Here is a 15,896-nt window from a genome sequence, read left to right as displayed (position 1 = left end):
CGCTGTGTAATATTCACATTGCCAGTCCTGTGACTGGTGGCTTCATCTACACTTGTTTAAAAAAGGTCAATGAGAGCTGAACCAGAGAAAGTGATAGGAATGAATGAATTCACTGCATTTTAACGGCATCAGTAAATATGGAGCTGTTACGGGATGGAAGGGGGCACTTAGGCATGCAATGCCTGTTTTCCCTCTGTTCCTTTGTCTCAATGCATGAAATACACGGCCTGAATTCTTGCAAATTGCTGCTCTGAAGAGAAGCAGACGGTCCATTATGCTGACCTTTTAAATTACTCAATAGCCTTACCGCCTTGCAATCCCTTTCAAAATGCCACTTGAAGTATCATATCAAATCAGTTAGCCCCGGCCAATCCAAATATCAGGTCTCTAAAAAGGTTACTGTGTTCAAACAGGCAGTTGCCTTGACAGACAGCTAGGACTGAGCAGCTGCTTACTGACATTATGTGCGGTCAATGAAAATATGTGAGCAACCCGGGACAAGTTTGTTATTAAGACCAATGATGATAACAACCACACAGAGCCAGGAGTGACCCTATTACCTATGTGGAGATATTGTGCATTGACACCCATTCTGAACCTTTCTTGAAGAGCTCAAAGGGAGAGTTTCTGGTTAGCTTCCCTTCCTGCGTGAATTAACCTGGTGGTGACCTCAGAGAAGGCTTTCTACTAATACCTGCTCTGGCTGGAGGAAAAGAGGAGGCATAATAAGACTGCCAGATGATCTTCAGGCCCAGGGCAATGATATTTCCTTTTGGGGGTAGAGGTCATATCCAGGGCCGGATTTTCCTATAGGCTAACTAGGCTTCAGCCTAGGGCCTCAAGATCAAGAGGGGCCTACATTCAAATTGTTAGCAAAATTAAAATTACACTATTCCAAAAACAGTGAACACTAAAATATTGAACCGAAAATAAGAAGAAATTCTACGCATATGACTTATAAACAAACATAAAAATGTATTGGTTAAGATCGTTCCAGCGCCATGGCAGTTGGGGAGCCCGCCCACGTTCCTGGCACCGGCGGTCGGGCGAGAGGCGTGGCCGCTCCCAGTAGCCGCCCCGTCGACGCGGAGCCCACCAGCAGCCAGGCAGGTGAGGGCGAGGGGGCCGAGCCGGGCAGCTGAGCGCAGCAGGGGAGGCAGCAGGTGTGGCTGCCTTTGCCTCAGAGCAGAGCCGCCCTCCGTCGGGAGGCCAGCTATATATATTGATATATATTGATATATATCACAGTAATGATGTATTTATTGTCTCTCATGTAATTTTCAAACTTAAAAATGGGAGGTGAAAGGGCCTCATAAGTGGAATAGCCTAGGGCCTCTTTTCATCTAAATCCAGCCCTGGTCCTTTCTATGCTCAGATCTAGTAATTGGAGACTTCTTTCAAGCCTAGGAAGAGGGGAGCATTCTCCCTACATTTGACGGCTTCAGGAGAGCCAAAGAAACACTGACCAGTTTGGTTAGCCAGGCAAGTTTCTCCTCCAGCTCACTCCTCCTCTTGTTTGGTGCCCGAGGCAGCCACAATCCTTTGCCTAAAGCGAGGTCTGGCTCTGCGCATTTGGTCAAAGACGCAGAAAGTGCCAGAGAGGCAGCATCATTCCCTGCTCATCTTTTATGGAACTGAGGCCACAACTGCAGAGTGGAATCAATCGACTGAAGCTCTTACTTTATGAGAAATTGCTATGAAGTTCATTGAGTTCCCTGGGTCAAGAATACATTGTTTCTGTTCTTTATTGTCCGGAATATTTATTTTTCCTCTCTCTTCTAAATTTGATTTCAGAAGAACTTGCCCACATTGCTTATCCCGCTGAAGAGTTGCATCTTGGTGCAATACTGGAAGAAGGAAGATTTGCCTACTATTCAAGAATGGACATTAAAAGTCACAAACCTAGCAGAGATGGCTAAAATATCAACATATCTCAAGGACCATTCCAATGAGAGATATAAACTGGAGGGGAGAAGATGGATTGACTATACTCAAAATAAATACGGGACTAAGACATTCCAGATAGTTTATGACTAAAGAAACAAGGAATGATATAATCTGTTTAGAGCTAGCCTAGCAAAGAGGAGTTAAAGCTCAAATGAAAGATGATATTTTTTTTTTTAAGTTTATCTTAGAATATCTTTGTTAAAGATTTATATACCCTGTATTGGTTCTGGGAAGCCGGGGGGGGGGGGGGGAGGAAGGTTGGGGGGGGGTTGGTGGGGAGGGTAGGGGGAGGGTGGTAAATATTTGTAAAAGTTTTTTTTTTCAAAATTTTCAATAAAAAAAAGAGTTGCATCTTTTTCCCTGTAATTGGTCAACATTTATGTATCTCAATCAATTTACTCTCCTTTGTTCCCCATGTGGATATCATCTTCAATTAACTATAGATGGCTGGCTGGGGAATTCTGGGAGTTGAAGTCCGGACATCTTCAAGTGACCAAGGTTGAGAAACACTGATAGCCTGGACGTCTAGATGCCAAATTAAAAATATTAAGTCAAATAAACCTACTAATAAAAGGGAGGAACCATAATGGGCCATCTTGGATATGCATTAGAATTTACATGAATATCATTCCAATATAATTCTGTTATTTAATGTCCTGAATGATTCAGTTAGCATCAGTGGAATCTGGCCATACATATATGTCCTCCCTCCCTCCCTCTTCTCTCCTGGTGGGAATCCCATCATGTAGGAAGTGGAAGTAAGTAAGTAAGTAAGTAAGTAAGTAAGTAAGTAAGTAAGTAAGTAAAATTTTATTACGGTCAAAGACCAGCAATACACATTAGTTTTTACACTATATTAAAAAAAATACTAACATTAAAATATAATTTAAAAAGTATTGACATTAAAAGTGGACAATAACATAATGGTCCAAAGATTGTTAGAGATATGTCCAGATAATTGGTACAAGATGACAACTATACTTCCGTAGCCAATTTTTTTCTTATGGACATTGTAGCAGCACAGAACTTTGCCACTGCATACGTGGTAACCGGGTTAGTGTCCTGGAGGAGGAAGCCTAGATAAAAATGGTCTGCCCTCCCTGGCAATCTCTCTAATAAATGGAGAATATGTGCAGACCTACAAGCTCTGTATAGCTCGCAGAGTAATAGAACATGTGAATTATCTTCCACTTCTCCTTCACCACATATACTGTATATACTCGAGTATAAGCCTAGTTTTTCAGCCCACTTTTTGGGCTGAAAAAAGCCGCCTCGGCTTATACTCGAGTCAGTGAAAAATTTGCCCGAAATGGAGGAGAAAAAGGGGCGGGGCCATGCCGCTGGGTGACACTCGTGAATGGCCCAGTGCCCCTGTGAGTTTCCCCTCCCTCTGTGTCAGTTTGCTGCGCAGCGCGCACCGCACCATCCCCCCTCCTCACGTTCTAATGTAATGCAGGGCTGTCTTACGATTCCACTTCCTCCCCCTCCTGCCGCTCTGCAACGATGTCCCACCTCCTCCTTGTTATGGCAAGCAGCCACATAGCGATGTCCCACCTCCTCTGGTACAGTGATCCAATGATAGGAATCACTGTGCCATGTGTCATAGGAGGCGGGACATCGCTCCCGCGGCTGCACGGGACATCATCATCACAGCGGGACATCAGCATCATGAGGTGAGTGAAGTATTTCATTGAATACACCGCTAGTTTACTGTTTTTCTTTGAAATAAATATTCAAAAACATTATTGGTATCTATTTTTATTTTTGAAATTTACCGGTAGCTGCTGCATTTCCCACCCTAGGCTTATACTCGAGTCAATAACTTTTCCAGTTTTTTGTGGTAAAATTAGGTGCCTCGGCTTATATTCGGGTCGGCCTATACTCGAGTATATACGGTACAAACCCGTTCTGCTATAGGTGTTCTCTTATACCTGCCCTGGAGGAGTGCTGAAGGAAGAATGTTAAATCAGGCTCTGAAGAAAGCTATTCTTTGTTTTGGGGAGATCAGGTCATTCAGATATCTTGCCGATTCCCACACACCCTGTTTGATTCTGTCCCTACTGTGGAGAGGCAACCTATTTAGTTCTTCTTGGAACTCCATGTCCCTCATTCTATTAATTACTACTTGCTTTGCTTGCTCAAAGCCTAGGAAGGAAGTGGCATAGAATTCCTTCACATTTTTGTTGCAGTAATTAATGACAACTACCGATCAGCATCAAACAGCATAGAGCAGTGATGGCACAGAGTACCCAAATCAGAAGGCTTCGGAAGCCCGATGACCAGCTGGCTGAGGTGGGGTGGTGGTGCATGTGCTCACAGAGAGGGCTCTGCGTGCCATAGGTTTGCCATCACGGGCATAGAGCAAGGACAATCCTTTTCAAAACAAGTGTTCATGAATTTACTAACAAGTATTTTAGGTTGATACAGTGGTGGGTTTCAATTTTTTTCTAGAACCTCTTCTGTAGGTGTGGCCTGCTTTGTGGAAGTGGCTTGCTGGCCATGTGACCAGGTGGGAGTGGCTTGCTGGCTATGTGACTGAGTGGGAGTGGCTTGGTAGTCATGTGACTAGGTGGGGGTGGCCAACTTGTAAAATGTGATGAAACTCACTTAACAACGCTCTTGCTTAGCAACCAAAATGTTGGCTCAGGAACTCTGGCATTTGAAGCACGCAAGTCTTAAAGCTGTCAAGTTACAAGACCCTTGTACCCCTAACCCTTTAGAAAAAAGCCTGCAGGGGTATTCAATCTTGACAGCTTTAAGACTTTAAGGTTTAGATAGGACTCTTAGAGGCGGGCGGGGCGATTGGTGAGCGAGCCAATCAGTGAGCGGTGGGCGGGGCAAGCATGGTGCGGATGGGTGGGGGGAGGGAGCTGGAACCGGTTCTAAACAGCACAGTAGATTTGTGGAACCTCTTCTATAGAAGAGGTTAGAACTGGCAGGAACCCACCCATTGTTTGATACCTAACCCATCTCATGCGGCCTTTTCCAATAGTGCTTCTGTGTCAGTCAGTCAAAACAATTGTTACAGAAAATTAAAAAGATGGGAATGCTTACTTGAAAATGCTTGGTCATTAAGGTCTTCCGGTCATCTTCAATTTGTCGGAACTTAGCCTTCAGTCCTTTCATTTGTGTTTCCATTCTCAAAACATACTGGAAATCCCTCTGAGTCCGTAGATTTAAAACTTCAATGGACTGAGACATATTCTGAACCTGTGAAAGAAGAACACTGCTTGTAACCTCATTTCTAAAAGTGCTCCCATCTTTCTTCTCCAAGACACTTAAATCAAACGCAGAGTGGTAGTTTGGCATGTGTCAGTTCTTGGATTGTTACCCATTTTTAAAGACCTCACCAAAACACTGCATTTCTCAATGCACACGAATCGAGCGTCTGGAGGGCAGATTGGATGCCACTCTCGTTCTTGAACAAATACAGCTTTTCTTCATTCATGAGATGGCGACAGTACTGAATTTGGATCTGTGCCTTTATCTAATAAGCATTACCCTGCTTATATAATCTCACGATGCAAATCAGGAGAATGCTACAATGCAAGCATTGCTTCCCAGGCACAGCTAAATTTCATTTCATTTCATTTCATTTATTGAATTTCTAGGCCGCCCAATCCCGAAGGACTCCGGGCGGCTTACAGAAATGAAAAATTATTAAAAAAAAAAGAATTAAAACAATGGGACACAACAAAGTTAAGAAAAAGCACAACATACACCCAATCAGAGAAGGGCCGGACCTCAATCAAGAGGTCAACGGCCCCAGGCCTGCCGGAAAAGCCAGGTTTTAATAGATTTGCGGAAGGCCATGAGAGTAGGTAGGGCCCGGATCTCTGGGGGCAGCTCATTCCATAGGGCTGGAGCGGCAACAGAGAAGGCCCTACTCCTAAGTGTCACCAGCCGGCATTGTCCCGCTGAAGGCACCCGGAGAAGGCCCATCCTGTGTGATCTTATTGGTCTAAGGGAGGTATGTGGCAGAAGACAGTCTCGCAGGTATCCAGGTCATAGGCCATGTAGGGCTTTAAAGGTGATAACCAGCACCTTGAATCGTGCTCGGAGACCAATGGGAAGCCAGTGCAGCTCGCGGAGGATAGGTGTAGTATGGGTGTACCTTGGTACACCCAATATTGCTCGCGCGGCTGCATTCTGGACTAATTGTAGTCTCCGAACACTTTTCAGGGGCAGCCCCAAGTAGAGCGCATTACAGTAATCCAGTCTTGAGATGACAAGGGCGTGAGTGACGGTCTGAAGTGCAAACAAGGAACATTTAGAAATTTTCTCCACACCATCCACAAAGAGGCACTTCGAGCTGTCGACATAGAACTGGTGGTTGAAAGAGATGAATAGCAATAGCAATTAGACTTATATACCGCTTCATAGGGCTTTCAGCCCTCTCTAAGCGGTTTACAGAGTCAGCATATCGCCCCTACAGTCTGGGTCCTCATTTCACCCACCTCGGAAGGATGGAAGGCTGAGTCAACCCTGAGCCGGTGAGATTTGAACCACTGAACTGCTGATAGCAGTCAGCTGAAGTGGCCTGCAGTGCTGCACTCTAACCACTGCGCCACCTCGGCTCCTTCCTCTGAAGGAATTTAAACAATGGCATGAACAGAATTCACATCTCAAGACACACCACTCAGCAGAATTCCCCCCATAATAGCTTTTTAGATTCTCCACAGTAATCCCACAAGTTCTTTCTATTCTTGTGTGTTTGTTTATCTCTTCCAATTCCCCTTGTCAGGGAGAAAGTCTCCCAGGAAGTCTGATTCAAGAGGGCACAGGCATCTGTGAGGGGTTGTGATAGCAATAGCAATAGCAATAGCAGTTAGACTTATATACCGCTTCACAGGGCTTTCAGCCCTCTCTAAGCGGTTTACAGAGTCAGCATATTGCCCCCAAAAAACAATCCGGGTCCTCATTTTACTCACCTCGGAAGGATGGAAGGCTGAGTCAACCCTGAGCCGGTGAGATTTGAACAGCCCAACTGCAGAACTGCAGTCAGCTGAAGTAGCTTGCCGTGCTGCATCATTTCAAGGAGGCAAGTGATGCAATTTACGTCATTCCCATCATTTGCCCATGTTATGGCACTCAAAATCTCACTTGCCCAGCCCCTCCACACACACACCCTCCCCGGTGATACTCCTACGTGGTCATTTGTTTTGGAGTTGATTCAGACAGGAACACAGATCCACATCAGAGACAGCCTGTTATTAAAATAAGATGTTTTTAAGGATGCTTCATTTTGGGACCTCAAGTTATACCTCTGAGAAAGGAAATGAGAATTGCAATTACAAGAGATTTGTGATTTTATATATGAGCCCTAGTGACAACAAACATCTGGCAAATCTGGTTTGTTCTCATATAACATACAGATGAGTGTCATTTTTTTAAACCGGGGGGGGGGGTGGTAATTTCTGACTTGCTCCTCCTTATGCTTTGCAGAATACAGAATAACAGAATTTGAAGGGACCTTGGAGGTCTTCTAGTCCAACCCCGTGCTCAAACAGGAAACTCGACAACATTTCAGACAAACGATTGTCCAATCTCTTTTGAAAAAGTATTGGGGCACCCACAACTTCTGGAGGCAAGCTGTTCCACTGATTAATTGTTCTAACTCTCAGGAAATTTCTCCTTTGTTTTAGGTTGCTTATCTCCTTGGTTAGTTTTCATCCAAGGAACACACCCAGAAATACTAGTTCCAAATTTATTGTAAAGTTACGTTCACAGAATCTTGCAGGTCTGAGATACATCTTCCTCTCCTTACCTCTGCAGTTCAGGAAATTTGGCAGGGTCCCTTCTGAGATATTTGCCACCCACATTCCACCTGTGAGCTGAGTTGACACTTGTTTGACCCTTGCTTAATCTGTGGCTCTTCCGCTTGTCTCCCAAGGACATTCCCACATACTATTGCAACACCATGCCATTTTGTAATCATGGTAAGGGGTAATTTTGTCACATACTTATATTTCCCGCAAAGGAAAATCAGAAGCTTCTTTTTTCTCTTGCCTTTTCTTTTTTCTTTCTGCACTTTTGCTTCCCCCATCCTCTCCTTTCTCCTTCCTTCCTTCCTTCCTTCCTTCCTTCCTTCCTTCCTTCCTTTCTTTCCAGCTTTTACTCTTCATTAGTTTTGTGTTAGTTTTTATGCTCTTTGTAAAACTTTTAATAAAAATATATATATGAAAATGTCCCATATCACAGCCAAGGTTCTTTCTGAGCTTCAGTAACATGCAGCTTCTTATGAAACAGAAAGAGCTACTTTCCAGATGTGTGGCTGGACCCTTCCTCCGCACACTCTGCTGCCTGCGGAGCCTATGGCATGGCAGCCATTGTGGCTGGCAGTTTCTCCCTTTCATTTTGCTTCCAAATCCACAGGCATCATTTACAAATTGGAAGTGAATTGCCTGCCACATTTTCCGTCTGAGCCACACACCCTTTAAAGACAAACGTAGAATACGAACTTCATATATCAAAAGAAAGCCGGATACCGTTAACATGCTTGCCTGGGGCAGATATCTTTCTACCCTTGAAACGTACTTTTTCATGTTTGTGGTCGAAGATTTTTGCTTCAAAACATCAAAAATCAAAGCTGCAGGGTGGGAGAACGATGGGGAAGCAATGAATAGGTGGGGGCGTGATTTTGGATGGCTATGTCTTGGGTCAATAGTGAGGTTTTATAGGCATCCAGGCTCTCAGAAAAGAGGTTGTGATTAATGGAAAAGATGAGAATGATTTCATCCCATAAAGAGAGTGACCAATGTGTTTCACCACATCACAGAAGTCCTCTGAACCTTCCTATGAGCCATTCAGACTGTACTGGTATAATCCGATGGCAAATCCTATGTTATGGATTCCATGCTGTTTATGGTCATTTCGACAAATGAAGCTTCAAACAGATTTAAAACATTAAATAATATTTGAACTGTCTATCAAAAAGTAAAAATGTGGAAGAATAATAATGAATACTAGCCCTACTGAGATTGGGTTCACCCACAAATGCGCGCTCGACAAAAGCACGCCGACAAAACTGCTGGGAGAAAACCGCGAGTTTGAAATCGTGCCGACGAATGAGCGCAGAAGCGCGCCGACAACAGCGCGCCGACAGAAGTGCGCTTTAAACCTAATCCTAATCCTAAACCTAACCCTAAACCTAACCCTGAACCTAACCCTGAACCTAACCCTAACCCTAACTCTAAGCCTAACCCTTACTCTAACCCTTACCTTAACCGTAATCTCACTTCTGTCGGTGCTGTTTTGTCGGCGTGCCTTTCTGGGCACACTGTCGACATTGCGGTTTTATCACCGCAGTTTTGTCGGCGCACTGTTGTCGGGCGCGCATTTGTCGGGTCACATTGAGATTGACCCTTGATCTTTTAAAAATGTATTTTTTCCCCTAGCTACCACCTTCTCCAATGCTGTCTTCTCTCCTACGGCAATCTCTTGCTATCTGTCCATTAGATGATTCCAAATTGGAATGTTTCCACTAAAAAAACAGAAGTATCACACGGGTAATGTCATATAATAAGTCCAAGCAGCCCAAAACATAGCTGAAATAAAGCCTGAGTTTTTCCAGAAAATGGAGTAATTCTTGCTAAAGCTGAAAAGATAAGGGACCAAGGGAAAGCAAAAATGAGGAAAACCTGTCTCAGAGCGAGTGGGAAAGGGAGAGAGATATCAAGTAACAGCCAGCCAAAATCAGAGTCAGATCTGGGGGAGAGAAAAAACAGGCAATGCTTAAGTGGATAAGGATGAGAGAAAAAAAGAAAAAGAAGAAGAAAACTGAGATATGTATTCCAGTGGTGGGTTTCAAAAAATTTTGGAACCTCTTCTCTAAGTGTGGCCTAATTTCTGGGTGGAATCTCTTCTAACCGGTTCGGTAGATTTGACGAACCGGTCCTACCGAACCGGTGCGAACCGGTAGGAACCCACCTCTGACCCTTTTCATTATCTGGTTCTTATAAAACAGCAGGCTTGCCTGATGGTACTAACCTTGGTGTCTTGTCTATTTGGGGACGTTTTTTGTTTATTTGGACATTGTTGTTTTATTTACTTGTTTATTCCTGCTGGCTTTTGATTTTATGGCCTGTTTTACTTTATTTCGCTTGGTTTAATTATGAGCTTTCAGGGAAAGCCAGGTGATGTGATTGCATTGGCTTGCATTGTAAATAAGACATGTACATCTTGAAAATGGAATGTGCAAAAGATACATTAGCAGCAAGACAAATAAACTTACAATATCAAGTAGAACCAAAAGTTGAGGTCACATGGGCCCTGAAACCTGGGCATCGTGGAGCAGGTAGACAGCATGATATGTCTTCTTGAAGACTCTCTAGAATTTGGCAAAATATCAGAAAAAAAATCTAATGGAAGTTAGACAAGAATTTTTTTTGGGGGGGGGAGAAAGGTTGCTTTGCCTAACGGAATCGCTAACAGAAAATTGCAGGTTCCCGCCAGGCCTGGGGATAGGTTTCTAATTCACCCCGCCCGAGTGTTGAATGCTGAATGAAAGTTGTGTTTTTTACTGTTTTTGTCACATACTGTTTTTGTTTTATATTGCACTTCCCCTTTCCCTACGAATGTAAGTCACCCTGAGTCCCCTCAGGGAAAAGGGCGGCCTATAAATCCCAATAAATACAAATACAAGGTTACGAATAGCAAAGATTACTGAAGACGTCAAGGTCTGGGATCAATTTAGAAAAACGAAACGAAAACCCAATGCATTTGTATGGAGAACTGATTCTCCGATGAAGCCAAAGAGAAGGAGAATGATTTAGTGCTTTTGAATTTGAATGGGTGTGCTTGGATGCCAATGGACAAATTTAGAGCTCTCAAGAACTTATTAATAAATTGTAAAGTTTTTGCATTGCTTGCATTAGCATGGAAAGTAGCATTTACTTCTTATATCGTTAAGAGCTATTTAATAAGAGGCACGGAAGGTCAGTGTGCCCTCTTCTCTGTATTGTTAAGGAGAAGTGGGGAAAGGCGAGCCTCTCAATGCAGCCAGAGTGTGGCTCCAGCAATGTCAATGTTGCTTCTTCAATAGTGAAGAAAGATGGGAGCTGTGCTTCAACAAGACCTGGAAGACTTTTGAGTTGCAATGAGAATGGGAAGACAAAATTAAGCCCTGGAGCGCTTTGAGGGCAATTATAATCTGGAAACAGGGCTGAGGATTCCTTGCTTGAAAAATCCGTAGAGTTCTCGAGAATCAAAGGAAAGAAGGAAATCACACTCAATCCTATTCTTTTGCTTTTTCTTCTCCATTTCAGGAAAGCATGAACAACGGATGGCAGCAAGCTCTCCCCACAGTCGTCTTAGAGAGCCGAGGTGGCGCAGTGGTTAGAGTGCTGTACTGCAGGCCACTTCAGCTGACTGTTATCTGCAGTTCGGCGGTTCAAATCTCACCGGCTCAGGGTTGACTCAGCCTTCCATCCTTCCGAGGTGGGTAAAATGAGGACCCGGATTGTTGTTGGGGGCAATATGCTGACTCTGTAAACCGCTTAGAGAGGGCTGAAAGCCCTATGAAGCGGTACATAAGTCTAACTGCTATTGCTATAGCTATTCGTGTTGAAATATATGATGGGAAGGGACACATTGTGGGTACATGGCGGCTCAGTGGTTAGAATGCAGTATTGCAGGCTACTTCTGCTGATTGCTGGCTGCCAGCAGTTCGATTCTCAAGGTTGATTCAGCTTTCTGTCCTTCTGAGGTCGGCAATATGCTGTAAACTCTGTAAACCGCTTAGAGAGGGCTGTAAAGCACTGTGAAGCGGTATATAATTCTAAGGGCTATTGCTATTGTTAAATTGCAAGCCCACGCTTCAATAGCCTTGTCACCTCAAGGCTGGATTATTGCAATGCACTCTACATGGGGCTACCCTTGAAAAGCGTTTGGAGACTACAGCTAGTCCAGAATGCAGCCACGCGAGCGATTTTGGGTGTACTGAGATACACCCATATTATACCTGTCCTCCACGGGCTGCACTGGCTGCCAATTGGTCTCCGGACGCAATTCAAGGTGTTGGTTATCACCTTTAAAGCCCTACATGGCTCAGGACCAGCGTATCTGTGAGACCGCCTACTGCCACACACCTCCCAATGGCCGATAAGATCCCACAGGGTGGGCCTCCTTCGGATGCCGTCAGCCGGACAATGTCAGTTGGCGGGCCCCCGGAGGAGAGCCTTCTCTGTGGCTGCTCCGACCCTGTGGAACCAGCTACCCCCAGAGGTCCGGACCTTCCCCACTATCATGGCCTTAGGAAAAGCTGTTAAAACCTGGCTGTTCCAGCAGGCCTGGGGCTGTTGACCTTATTGTTAGGTCCAGCCCCGATTAGAAATGTATGCGTGTTGGGAATTTTTAAATTATTCTTTTATTTTGCTTTTCTTTTTTTCTTTCTTTGTAAGCCGCCCGGAGTTCTCTGGGATTGGGCGGCCTAGAAATTTAACAAGCAAACAAACAAACAAACAAACAAACAAACAAATAAATAAAATATGTAGGCAGTATGTATGAGGCTCGGCCCCACCTATTATATTGCCTGTATTCTGAACACACATGGAGGACAACCTTAATAATGGGAAAGTATTTCAATTTCAATCTATAGTCTGGCTGTGTCCTTTGCTTGCTTGAGTTTTCATTTGCAGAATAATGACAAAAGGCAGGATTCCACTGGCAACTTCACTTGATTGCTGCTATTTTTAAACAGCAAATATAGTAATGCAATATTGGGTCATGCCAAGTATTCAAGTGCAAGAAAATCTACTCTACCCAATTTAATTTCTATTTTTTGCCCACTCAAAATCCCCCAGTTCTGCACTAATGAACATTAAATGGGATTTTTAATAGGAAAGAGAAGAAAATGAAGCAAGGACGCTGACCTGGAATTTATTGGTGCTTGCAAAAGACGTGAAACAGTGGACGAACAAAAATTCTTGCTGTTATTCAGACAATAGGCAGTTCTTGGTGATGTTTCACGTGTGAGTGTAGCTTCTCAGAGGTGCACCATCTCTTTGATGGCACAGTTCTGAAATATTTTTTTAAACCATCATTGGCTTCAGGCATTTCTGCCAACATCATGGCAGAACAACTTCATGACTATAAAACCACTACAAAGAAAGTTAGTCCAAAAGGCAAAATAGCTTCTGGGCTTCAAAAATCATTCCACCTCAAAATCACTCCCTTCTTCTGCCAATTTTTAGGCTGCTTTACCAGTCTAAAGATGTTACTAAGTGCAAGGATGAAAAACGGACCTACCGGGCCCAATGAAAGTCAGAAAGCTGTGCGCACATGCGTGGGGAAGTGGGGAGGGTAGTCATGCGTGCATGTGCAGGGGGCACGCCATGGGGGGCATTAAATTAAGGGGGTGGGCATGCAAGCATGTGTGATAGCATGCACACATGTTCTTTTGGCACCTGAGGCCAAAAAAGGTTGCCATCCCTGCCCTAGTACTCATCAATTTGATCTAGTGGTTAAGGCAGCAAGCTAGAAACCATAAGGTTATGAATTCTCTTCATCCCTCTGGAAGGAGCTGCCCCCGGAGCTTCGCATAATCCCCGACCTCCGGTCCTTCCGACACACCCTAAAAAGTTGGCTTTTCCAGCAAGCCGGCCTGGCCTGAACAGAATAAAATAAATGATTAATTTAATTGCTAATTTTAAACTAATTTTAAATTTTTTATTGTTAATATTAATTGGGTTTGTTTTTGGATACTTTATTTAATTTCCTTTTTAACTTTTGTGATATGTGTTTTTTTGTTGTTGTACGCCACCCTGAGTCCTTTGGGAGAAGGGCGGCATATAAATCCAATTAAAATAAAATAAATAAATGTTATTTTTACTCATATGTATATACTTATTTTCATGCATATAATATTTTATATGTATGTTCCCAGTTTAAAGGTTGTAATAAGATTTGTGTTTTTTTTTTCAAAATGAAAGGTGTCTTTACATTTGGCTGACGCACTCACTGAAATGTCAGTTCTTAAGAGAAGGAAAGATTTGAACAAAGCTATTTGTTCAAATAAGAAAAAACCCACAAACCTTCTTTGTCCAGTTATTGGTGAGTTATTAACATATAATGTATTAGGTTTGTTCCCCTTATTAAAATAAAAGCAGAAACATCCAAAAACCATGTGTCAGCTTCTGCTTTGCTATCGCTTCAGCTGCCATGAAACGGGGAGGGAGGGCATGGTATTTAGGAGGGGTTACTCATTGTGCTGGAGGAATGTTCTGGAGTTCACCGGCTGATCAGACTACGCATGCGTGGGTGTTTCCCGCCAGGACTAACGGCACTGACATTCCATCTTCGTGATGCCTTTTGAAATTATCTCACACCTGACACTTGGAAGACTTATGATTGGTCTGGGACTATGATGCCAAGGGGTGGGGAATGGGCTATTCTATATATCAATTGCTTTCGCGCCTAATTAATCAGACTTCGCTACGCTTCGCCTTTTAACCATTCTTAATTAGTAAAAGTACACTTGATTTTCCACACATGGAGTCCGGTGGTCTTTCTTTCCTAGTTAATTAATGGAGAGGAGCTGACACCATGCCAGCGTCTGCAAGTAGTCCAGGTATGGTTTCCAGAACTTTCTAAATTTCTACTTTCTTTGTTCTCTTTGCCCTGATCAATTTGCTGCAATGTTTACACAGTAGGAAACAGGGGTGGGTTCCTGTCAGTTCTAACCTCTTCTATAGAGCCAGTTCCAGCTCCCTCCCCCTGTCCATCCACCCATCATCAAGATGATAGAGAGTGAGAGGAGGAATTCTGGGAGCTGAAGTCCACAAGTCTTAAAGCTGTCAAGTTTGAACACCCCTGGGTTTTTTTTCTAAAAGGTTAGGGGTAAAAGGGTCTTGTAACTTGACAGCTTTAAGACTTGCACACTTCAATGCCAGAGTTCCTGAGCTAATATGACTGGAGGAGGAATTCTGGGTGTTGAAGTCCACAAGTCTTAAAGCTGTCAAGTTTGAACACCCCTGCTTTTTTTTTCCTAAAGGTTTAGGGGTGCAAGAGTCTTGTAACTTGAAAGCTTTAAGACTTGTGTGCTTCAAATGCCAGAGTTTTTGAGCCAACATTTTGGTTGCTAAGCAAGAGCGTTGTTAAGTGAGTTTCACCACATTTTACAAGTTGGCCACACCCACCCAGTCACATGGCTGATAAGCCACTCCCACCCAGTCAGATGGCTGGCAAGCCACTCCCACCCAGTCACATGGCTGGCAAGCCACTCCCACAAACCAGGCCACACCTATAGAAGAGGTTCTAAAATATTTTGAAACCCACCACTGGTAGGAAGAGACCACTTTTAAGGGAGAAATGGGATGTTCCACTTGCTGGATTGCGGGGTGAGGGTGGGGAAGAGTGGCTGCCACATCAACCTCTTTAATCCCATTGGTTATTTGCTAGACCTGAAAGTGAAGTAAGGTTGAGATGGGCAGTAAACGGGAAATATCTGTAGCCATGCCTTCTCTGGGTTTTCTCACCCATTTCTCCCCAAAGAATTATTATATACATTAATACAGGTAGTCCTTGATGTATGGCCACAATCAAGCCCAAAATTTCTGTGAAACACCTGTTAAGTGAGTTCACCCCAATTTACGGCTTTTCTTGCCCAAGTTATTAAGTGAATCACTGCAGTTGTTAAATGAGACAAGCAAATTAGTCAAATTAAGTGAGTCTGGCTTGACTTGGCTGGTCAGAAGGTCACAAAAGGGAATCACATGATCCTGGGAGGCTGCAATCGTCATAAATGTGAGTCAGTTGCCAAGCATCTGAATTTTGATCACAAGACCATGGGGATGCTGCAACAGTCATGTGAAAACTGATCCTAAGTAACTTTTTTCAGCGCTGTTATAACTTTGCATGGTCACTGAACAAACTGTTCTAAATTGAGGGCTATCTGCATGTTAAGCCAGTGGCCCCAAATCTTTTGGACACCAGGGACTAGTTCTGTGGAG

At 43.7% G+C, this 15,896-nt stretch overlaps 1 protein-coding gene across 1 annotated transcript in view; it reads right to left on the bottom strand.

Annotated features, from left to right (window-relative positions):
• Positions 1 to 15,896, bottom strand: part of OLFM3 (olfactomedin 3) — an 81,972-nt gene that overhangs the window by 29,676 nt on the left and 36,400 nt on the right. Inside the window, 1 exon segment of the mRNA XM_032218474.1 lies at positions 5,002 to 5,157. Within this exon segment, the coding sequence (XP_032074365.1) occupies positions 5,002 to 5,157 (156 nt within the window).

This window comes from Thamnophis elegans, chromosome 5, assembly GCF_009769535.1.
Source record: "Thamnophis elegans isolate rThaEle1 chromosome 5, rThaEle1.pri, whole genome shotgun sequence".
Classification (NCBI taxonomy): Eukaryota; Metazoa; Chordata; class Lepidosauria; order Squamata; family Colubridae; genus Thamnophis; species Thamnophis elegans.
This window is presented reverse-complemented; position numbering and strand designations above follow the sequence as displayed.